The 9,753-nt window shown below is 48.9% G+C and overlaps 1 protein-coding gene across 1 annotated transcript in view; it reads left to right on the top strand.

Annotated features, from left to right (window-relative positions):
- Positions 1-5,972, top strand: part of SF3A2 (splicing factor 3a subunit 2) — a 28,994-nt gene extending 23,022 nt beyond the window's left edge. Inside the window, 4 exon segments of the mRNA XM_015425066.1 lie at positions 2,293-2,433; positions 3,663-3,731; positions 5,642-5,707; positions 5,709-5,972. Of these exon segments, the coding sequence (XP_015280552.1) occupies positions 2,293-2,433; positions 3,663-3,731; positions 5,642-5,707; positions 5,709-5,843 (411 nt within the window). The 3' untranslated portion in view covers positions 5,844-5,972.
- The last annotated feature ends 3,781 nt before the right edge of the window (positions 5,973-9,753 follow it).

The following is a 9,753-nucleotide window of genomic DNA, read 5'->3' as shown; positions in this document are numbered from 1 at the left end:
CGCTGGATGACCTTGGGCAAGCCGTAGTTCTGTCTGAGCTGTTCTTTTAAAAAGAGCCGTTTCTGTCAGAGCTCTCTCAGCCCCGCCTACCTCACAGGCAATGTTCCCTCTAAGCTGTGGAGTCCTGTGAGCGAAAATTCTGCTTTGTGAGCTACTGGCACTAAAGTTGTGAGCCAGCAACTTGGCCGCCGCATCACTTAGTTGGCTCTGGAGCCCTCCTTCGTGAGTTAAGGCAAAAAATGTGTGAGCTGGAAGCTAAAAAACTGTGAGCGAGCTCACACTAACTCACCTTAGAGGGAACACTGCTCACAGGGTGTCTGTCGTGGGGAGGGGAAGGGGGAGGAGATTGTAAGCCTCTCTGGGACTCCCTTGGGTAGTGAAGGGCAGGGTATAAATCCAATCTCTTCTCTTCTTCTTCTTCTTCTTGTCCCCGGCCCAAGGGACATCTGCTTAGCCTTGACCAGGGCCCAGGGGTATTTCGGTCCCAGCCCCAGCCTGGTGGAACATGTCAGGGCCCTGTGGGACGTACTACTGTTCCGCAGGGCCTGTAAAATGGAGCTGTTCCACCAGGCCTTTGGTTGAGGCGGCGGACGTCCAGTGGGAAAATTTGGCCTCCCCTGCTGAAGACCACCATCCGTGTGTGGCCCAGTTGAAGTAGACCTCAGAGACCCAATGGCACCAGCTTTGGAGATTGTGGGCAAACCAATAAATAGTGCAGTTGTGGGTTTTTTTTAATTATTGTTCCTAACTGTTTTAAATCTGATTATAATGTATTTATATTGTGCTGCCTTGCGATCTGCCCTGAGCCCACTTGTGGGGAGGGCGGAATAGAAATCTGAAAAATAAATAAAAACTACTGTATAGTAACATTTGCAGCAGTCTCTCCCCGGGCAAGGGACTGGGTGGTTGACTCCTCTGTGCAGCTGTGGGGATGGGGAGGGGCCGTGGCTCAGTGAAAGAGCCTCCTCTTGGCATGCGGAAGGTCCCAGGTTCAATCCCCGGCGACTCCAGTTGAAAGGACCAGGTAATAGGTGAGGGGAAAGACCTGTGCCTGAGACCCTGGAGAGCTGTAAAGAGGGGCTGTGGCTCAGTGGTAGAGCATCTGCTTGGCATGCAGAAGGTCCCAGGTTCAATCTCCGGCATCTCCAGTTAAAAAGGACCAGGCAGGAGGTGATGGGAAAGACCTGTGCCTGAGACCCTAGAGAGCTGTAAAGAGGGGCTGTGGCTCAGTGGTAGAGCATCTGCTTGGCATGCAGAAGGTCCCAGGTTCAATCTCCGGCATCTCCAGTTAAAAAGGACCAGGCAGGAGGTGATGGGAAAGACCTCTACCTGAGACCCTGGAGAGCTGCTGCCAGTCTGAGCAGACAATACTGACTTTGATGGGCCAATGCTCTCATTCAGTATCAGGCAGCTTTGTGTATGTTCGAGCTGAGGCTCGATGGTAGAGTGAACACATGAAGCTCCCTTGCCTTTGTATGCAGCATATGACTGTTCCAACTGTATGCACCATCCCTGCTTGGCTGTTCAGTTTAAATGGTTTGGAGCCATTTAGCTCTTTGGTTTAAATGGTTGGGAGCCATTTAAACCACTGCATACAGGTGCCACTGGGCGTCCATCTTCTTTGACCGCAGATTGGGCGCATCGAAGTCTGTCTGGTGACCTGATGGGGGCAGCAGAGAGAGTAAGCCCCATGTTTGGAATCAAGAGGGGAACTTCATTACGGTGATCAGCTCATGGGTTGAAATGGGTGCTCATGGGGGGGGGTCTCTATTAGCTGCTGAGAATATTGGATTCTGGGAAGGCCAGATTCAGATCCCCATTCTGCCATGAACGCTCATTGGGTCACACACTCTCAGCCTAACCTACCTCACAGGGTGGTGGTGGTTGTGAAGATAAAATTGAATGGGGGGGGGTTCATGTTGTCGAAGGAGAAGAGGAGATTGGATTTATACCCACCCTTCACTACCCAAAGGAGTCTCACAGCGGCTTACAATCTCCTTTCCCCTCCTCCACAACAGACACCCTGTGAGGTAGGCGGGGCTGAGAGAGCTCTTTCGAGGACTGCCCTTGAGCGAACAGCTCTGAGAGAACTTGTGACTGACCCAAGGTCACACCAGCGGCTGCATGTGGAGGAGTGGGGGATGAAACCCGGTTCTCCCAGATTAGAGTCCGCGCACTTAACCACTACACCAAGCCGCTTTGGTTCCCATTGGGGAGGGAAAGCGGGATATAAATATCTAAATAATGTCATTAATAAAGGATCTGCCCCCACCCCGCCTTCCCCCTCTGCAGATCGACTACCCAGAGATTGCCGAGAGCATCATGCCCAGGCATCGCTTCATGTCGGCGTATGAGCAGAGGATCGAGCCTCCGGACCGGCGCTGGCAGTACCTCCTGATGGCGGCAGAGCCCTACGAGACCATCGCTTTCAAGGTGATTCGGGGGGGGGGGCAGGGTATCACAGAAAGGGGAGCCAGCGATTGGGCAGAGTTTGGAAACAGCTTGGGGAGGCGCCAAAGGCTGGCACGCGCCGATGGAGGAATCATTATTGTTTTTAAGTAATCCAGTGTGTTTTCTTTTCAGTGCTAAATGTTAAATCGCCCCCCTTTCCCCCAAACTGGATTTCCGATTTCTTCTACGTTTGACTTTGAAATTTGACTGGGGTGTACATGGATGGGGGAGATGTATTTTGGATCATGGGCAATGCTCCCTCTAAGCTGTAGAGTCTTGTGAGCAAAACTTCTACTTTGTGAGCTCCTGGCATTAAAGCTGTGAGTGAGTGATTTGGCTCCTGCATAAATTAGTTTGCTCTGGAGACATCCTTCCCGAGCGGAGACAAAAATGTGTGAGCCGGAGGCTAGAAAACTGTCAGCTAGCTCACACTAGCTCAGGTTAAAGGGAACACTGTTCATGGGTTGGTTGAATAAATACAATGCTGAATGAATGAATGAATGAATGAATGAGAATGAATGACGGTTATGAGGTGTGGTTGCGCGTCCATCTAGCCCAGCCCCCTCTAGCCCAGTCACTGCTCACTTCTTCAGGTAACACTCCTGCATAAATTAGTTTGCTCTGGAGACATCCTTCCTGAGCGGAGACAAAAATGTGTGAGCCGGAGGCTAGAAAACTGTCAGCTAGCTCACACTAGCTCAGGTTAAAGGGAACACTGTTCATGGGTTGGTTGAATAAATACAATGCTGAATGAATGAATGACGGTTATTAGGTGTGGCTGCGCATCCATCTAGCCCAGCCCCCTCTAGACCAGTCACTGCTCACTTCTTCAGGTAACACTTCTTCTTGCTTCTGTTCTTTTATTTATTTATTTATACTTTCAATTTGTACCCCGCTCACCCCCGAAGGGCTCTGAGCGGCTTACATGGTGCATGGTGCAGAGACCTATGCAGAAACCCTAACTACGGCCACAGTACGTCTGGGGTGGGGGGAGCCCTACCAGGTACCCTCCCGGCTCCGATCGTTCGTTTATCCGGCGAGTGGGCAACTTCTTCCCGTTTTTCTCTGGTGCATCTTCCGCAGCCTCAGCTGTTCTTCTTGTTGTTGTCATAGTCTGTTGTTTCTTTTAACATATCTATAGAATATAATTTGAATCAGTAAAAAAATAAAATTAAAAAGGGGAGGAAAAATAACCACTCCTTTCTCCCCAGGTACCCAGCAGAGAGATCGATAAAGCAGACAGCAAGTTCTGGACTCACTGGAACCGAGAAACGAAACAGGTAATCCTCGTTGAATGGCTTTGAAACCTGTCTGCTTTTGCCTATGGCAGCAGCCGATCAGTTCCCCCAGGAGGTCAGGAGCAGGGCACGAGGTGGCGTTTTTTGCCCCCAGCGGTCTGGCGTTCACTGGTAGAGTGCCCTGCAACTGGAGGCTTTATCTTTGTCGAGGCAGAATCTGTCAAACTGAACTGTCTTGAGCCAAGAGGAAAGGCGTGCTATAAATGATTTAACTAATAAATAAAAAACAGAGTGGTAAAAATTACATTGTTGTAACTTGTCGTCCAAATATCCTGTACCTGGTGACTCAACCAAAACGACGTTAAGCATTAACATGCCCTTACAAAACCACTGATTTTAAAAGAAGAACAAGACCGAGTTAGTCTTAGGCTACTTTGGCAGACCTAAAGGAAGAGCCTCTGACTCAGGAGCCATTTCCTAGGGAAAAAGAGGTGCAGGAGCTCATTTGCATAACTCATTTGCATATGCCACACCCCCTGACAAAGGGCAGGCATGTTTAAAATGAGTTAAGGCATATGCAAATGAGTTTAAATCCCTCCCCCCTCCCCTGAGTCTCTCCGCAAAAGCGGAGAGGCTCAGGGGGAAAGGCAGGCATGTCTGTGTTCCCTGTCCGAGCTTCTCCAGGTGCCCCACGACTGTTGGGCACCTGGAGAAAGTCGGGCAGGGAACCCAAGCGTTTAAATCCCCCCCCCCGAGTCTCTTCAGGGGCGGGGGTGGGGCCTGGGCTCCTTACTGCCAGAACGCTGCTCCGGGGCGCTCCGTCAGGAAATGACCCCTGCCCTGACTGGCCAGGGTTCCCAACGGGGGCATCTTTATTTTCAGAGGGCATTAAAAATCAGGATGCCATGCCACAGCTTGCCTTTGAAGGGCAGGTGTTCCGAAGCACTGCGAATCAGACCAGCCTTGTACACGCCGGGCCCCGAACTGAGCCAGGGAGCCGTCGGTTCCTATGGAAGGATTTGTGTGACACTCTAGCCTCAGTGAATGTGTCTAAGAAAGGCAGTTGTTAATTGTAGCAGTCGCGGAAGTGCCTGGTACCAGCCTAGCAGGAATTTATGTGCCAGGTGCAAACGCCTCTGTCCCCCCCCCGCATTTTTATTGAGCCATGTCTCCCTGTCCCCCTCCCCGGTCCTTTCGTGTTCTCCTGTACAGTATATATCCACCATGGCTGGTAGCATAAGAGAAGCCATGTCGGGTCAGGCCAATAGCCCACCCAGTTTAACACTCTTGTGTCACACAGTGGCCAAAACCCAGGGGCCACCAGGAGGTCCATCAGCAGGGCCAGAACTCCAGAAGACCTCCCACCGTGGCCCTCCAAGCACCCAAGAAGACAGAGCATCACTGCCCCAGACATAAGAACATAAGGGAAGCCATGTTGGATCAGGCCAGTGGCCCATCCAGTCCAACACTCTTGTGTCACTCAGTGGCCAAAGCCCAGGTGCCTTCAAAGCCGTTCACATGACGTCCCTTCCACGCATTACAGTTTTTAGATGTGTTGCCCCCCCCCCCAAGCACCAAGAATACAGAGCATCCCTTGCCCCCAGACGGAGAGTTCCTATCTATGGCCTTGTGGCTAAGAGCCACCAGTGGATCTAAGCTCTGCTCCGTATATGTAGCCAATCTCCTCTGGAAGCGATCCGGAAGCATTCCAGGCTGTTTTTCACGGATTGGTGTTTGTGCTTTTGGATCTTAGAACGCTTTTGTTGTATTGTCTTTGTCACACTTGCCTTTTAAACTGGATTTTACCTGACTGTTGAAAGCCGTCTCCGAAACCTTCGCTGAGATTGCCGGGGTGGGGGGTGGGGTGGGGGCTGAAAGTTTGGAACAAAATTAACCAACCGGCTCTCCCTGCTGACCCCAAGTTTTTTTTCTCCTTTCCCCGGCTCCTCTAGTTCTTCCTCCAGTTCCACTTCAAGATGGAGAAGCCCCCCACTCCCCAGACCATCCCCGCCGGTCGTGCCTCTACCCCCGGGGCCACCTCAGCTCCCACCAGCTCCCGGCGTCCCCCCTCCTGCCCCAATGCCCCCGATGCTGAGACCCCCTCTCCCCACAGACGGGCCTGGAAACATCCCTCCGCCACCACCCAGCAACTGAAAAGCACCCTTGGTTTTTGGACTCTTCGTGGCATCGTTTACGTGGCCACCTGTCATTCCTGTGTGCCGTCGCTTTTTAAAAAAAAGATATCCCGAGGACTTTTGTTCACAACCTTGTAAGTTCATTAAAAAGACCTTTCTCTCCTTTGTTTCCATTGTGTGGATCTCCTCTTTCTGTGGGTGAAGTCCGACAACACAGCCTCCTCAGCAGAGGAACCTGAGCGCCGGTAGAACCTGTGGTGGTTTGGCTGCTTTTAGTTCAAAAGCCAAAGGCGGTGGGGGGTGGTGTGTGTGTGTGTGTGTTAAAGACTACCAGATTCCCTGTGACAGAAACATATGTGTCAAAATGCAAACAAGCAAGGAGAAGTTTGCCAATAATAAGACTGACCAGACATACAAAAGCAACCTTGAAAAATGTGTAAACAAAACCTGGGGTTTTTTTGCAGAAATATTTATAGTATTATAAGATAAGCTATCGTGCAAAGTGCAAATAAAGTAGAAAGCGCATAATTACGTTGAAAGAAATACAACTACAGTTACAAGCGGTACATAAACAGTCTTTTTTTAAACATTTTTTATTGGTTTTCTAAAACTACAACTCTACAGGGGAAGGGGAAGGGAACAACCTAAAATATAGAGTAACAAGGATCTTGGTGACAGTGATTTAAGATAGTTGAATCAGATAGTTCTGCAAAAGGTAAAATGTGAGAATTGTTAATAACGTAAGAGAATCTAGTTAGACAGCAAACAGTCTCTAGCATGGTTGATCTTGGTGTAGAATTCGCTTTAGCATATACAATAAAGGTAGAGGTGAGACTAACAAAATTATTTTGCTTACTTCTTTCTTCCTAACTTTTTATCGAAGTCCAAATTAATGTTAATCACATAAGCAGTCCTAAAGGGACCGAGCCATCTTCGTGCTGTAAGGACAGAAAGAACCATTCCGTTTAACAGAGAAGTCCCCTCGAAGCATGAAGACGTCAAAGTTAGCACTACATGACAGGCCTGTTTCGAATTGGTATCTTTATCAAGCTGTTAGTCTTCATAAGGCTTGTGGGACTTCCGCTCATTTCCAAGAATTCATGAGCACATGGCGGCATGCATTCCTAACGACAAGCTTGAGATAGCCTTAGAAAATACAGTCAGATCGCTTGATTGATTCAGCAGTTTGTGTGGGGAGAAACCCCGTCAGAACATCTTTGTCCCAGCTTGGCAGTTGGCAGTGGGATAACGCAACCGTGCCAAGTGAATTCCACACTTCAGTTTGGTGAGCCAGTTTGGTGTAGTGGTCAAGTGCGCGGACTCTAATCTGGGAGAACCGGGTTTGATTCCCCACTCCTCCACTCGCAGCTGCTGGATGACCTTGGGCAAGCCATAGTTCTGTCAGAGCTGTTCTTGAAAAGAGCAGTTCTCTCAGAGCGCTCTCAGCCACATGGCTGCCTTTAAGTTGCGACAAGCATCCTGTCTGCATTCACTGCAACAGGCGTGGGGCACTTTCACACATGCTAAATAAGGCCGTTTCAGTCCCCTTCAGCGACTGTTTGTAAGTGGGTTTTGCTATTTCACTCCGTAAAATCCAGTTCCAAAGTGCATTGAAAGTGCGTGTGAAAGCGCCCTTAACCTAGCTACTCGGCAGTTCATTGGGCTGGATCTTGCAGGCCTGTTCCGGGCAAGCAGTGGCGCTTTCCGCCTGCATGGGGCACCTTCCCTGCCCTGACACCTCTCAGGTCACGGGGAGGCTGCTTGCACGGGAGGGTCAAAGTGATGGAATGTGGGCTCCATCCAGTCATCGAGCAGTCTTTCCCAAGCCCAGTGCTCTGAGAAATCAATGAATCAAGTTTAGAGGCCCGGAGAAATAAAGTGTGGGAACAATTCCTGATGGATAAGATAAGTGACACTTTAAATATAGTCTGATCGAGTAACTGCGCAGTAGTTTGCCCCAGGGCAAACAACCACACTTCTCCCCCGTAGTTTCCTGCCCGTGTGACCGGGGCCTTGGTTATGCTTTTGAATATAAAAATAGTATAACATACCCCAGTATTAAAAACTCTGCACTGTATACAACAGTATAGCTTTTATCAGTATCCTCATAACAAGAGTCTTTAGTCGATATATATTTATTAGTAACGATTTTTTAAAAATGCTTTTGGCTTTAGACTTCAATGTAGTTAGAATTTTTTAAAGCAAAGTGTTTACTGTTTGGTATTTATACTCTGCTTGGTTTTGGTATTTTTGATGTAGAATTAAAAATTTTAATTAAAAAAAGAAGAAGAAATCAATGAATGACTCCTATGAGGCCAGGGTATTCACCTGCTAGAGAAGGCTGTCTATTGCATCTCTGTATGAGTTAAAGTTCTGGGCTTGTCTTATTATTTATTTAGAGTCTGACTTTCTCACAGGGGCTCAAGGCAAGATTACACACAGGTCCATTCTGCACCTGGCATCCGCTCCACATTTTCTCAGCAGTTGACCTGGCTCCCCCTTGCTTCAGAATATCTGTTTTCATTCAATCTGGTATGCAGATTTTCGTGTGTCAGTACTTGCCTCAGTGAGGTGCATAAATACAGAGGGGGAAATAGGGGCGGGGGAACCGATGGAGATCGCCGAAGCTGTGTCGAATTGTCTGCTTATCGTTCCCTTCCAGTCGGAAGCGGAGGAAGGAAAAGGTGCCACTCGAAACCACAGCCAGGTACTCTGGGGCAACGCCACACTGACTGCGAAGTCACCCCTGAACGGCCATAAATCTATGCAGAAGGTACCATAAAACCCAATGATCAAAGGAAGTGAAAGCGGCATGCAGTGCAGAGGGAGATTAACCTCCCCACGTGGCTGTGGAAAAACTGCAAGGAGAAAGATGGGTGCAGAATAAGCCATAGTGAGCCAGTACCATCACAAGAGTGAGACATTCAATAACTAAGGCGTTAGGATTGTAGAAGTCTGGGACCACCAGAAAGAACTGGAACTTAGCGCAAGTGTTCGCATAACGCATTAAGTGGTACAGAAACCACATAAATGGGATCTTAACTAACAATAAGCTAAATGCAACAATATATGATGGAGATCGCCGAAGCTGTGTCGAATTGTCTGCTTATCGTTCCCTTCCAGTCGGAAGCGGAGGAAGGAAAAGGTGCCACTCGAAACCACAGCCAGGTACTCTGGGGCAACGCCACACTGACTGCGAAGTCACCCCTGAACGGCCATAAATCTATGCAGAAGGTACCATAAAACCCAATGATCAAAGGAAGTGAAAGCGGCATGCAGTGCAGAGGGAGATTAACCTCCCCACGTGGCTGTGGAAAAACTGCAAGGAGAAAGATGGGTGCAGAATAAGCCATAGTGAGCCAGTACCATCACAAGAGTGAGACATTCAATAACTAAGGCGTTAGGATTGGGAACACCAGAAAGAACAGGAACTTAGCGCAAGTGTTCGCATAACGCATTAAGTGGTACAGAAACCACATAAATGGGATCTTAACTAACAATAAGCTAAATGCAACAATATAGACCACAGTCCTGAACCCTTTCTCCAAGCGAGTTCGTAAAACCATTATGTGCAGCGCAAGTGCAGGAAAGAGGTTGCTACATGGGGCTGCATGGGGCTAGGAGACCCAGGTTCAGATTCCCCACTCTGTCATGGAAGCTGACTGGGTGACCTTGGGCCAGTCACACCACTTTCAGCCTAACCTACCTCACAGGGTGGTTGTGAGGATAAAATGGAGGAGAGGAGAACAATATCGGCCACTTCAGATCCGCATTGAGGAGAAAAGCAGGAGCCGAAAATCCTAAATATAAATACACGTTGATGGGGTCTGAACTGGCAGAGACTGATCAAGCGAGAGATCTTGGAGTTGTAGTAGATAACTCACTGAAAATGTCGAGACAGAGTGTGACTGCAATAAAGAAGGCCAATG

Source organism: Gekko japonicus, unplaced genomic scaffold, assembly GCF_001447785.1.
Source record: "Gekko japonicus isolate JY-2015 unplaced genomic scaffold, Gekko_japonicus_V1.1 scaffold2858, whole genome shotgun sequence".
Lineage (NCBI taxonomy): Eukaryota > Metazoa > Chordata > Lepidosauria > Squamata > Gekkonidae > Gekko > Gekko japonicus.
This window is presented reverse-complemented; position numbering and strand designations above follow the sequence as displayed.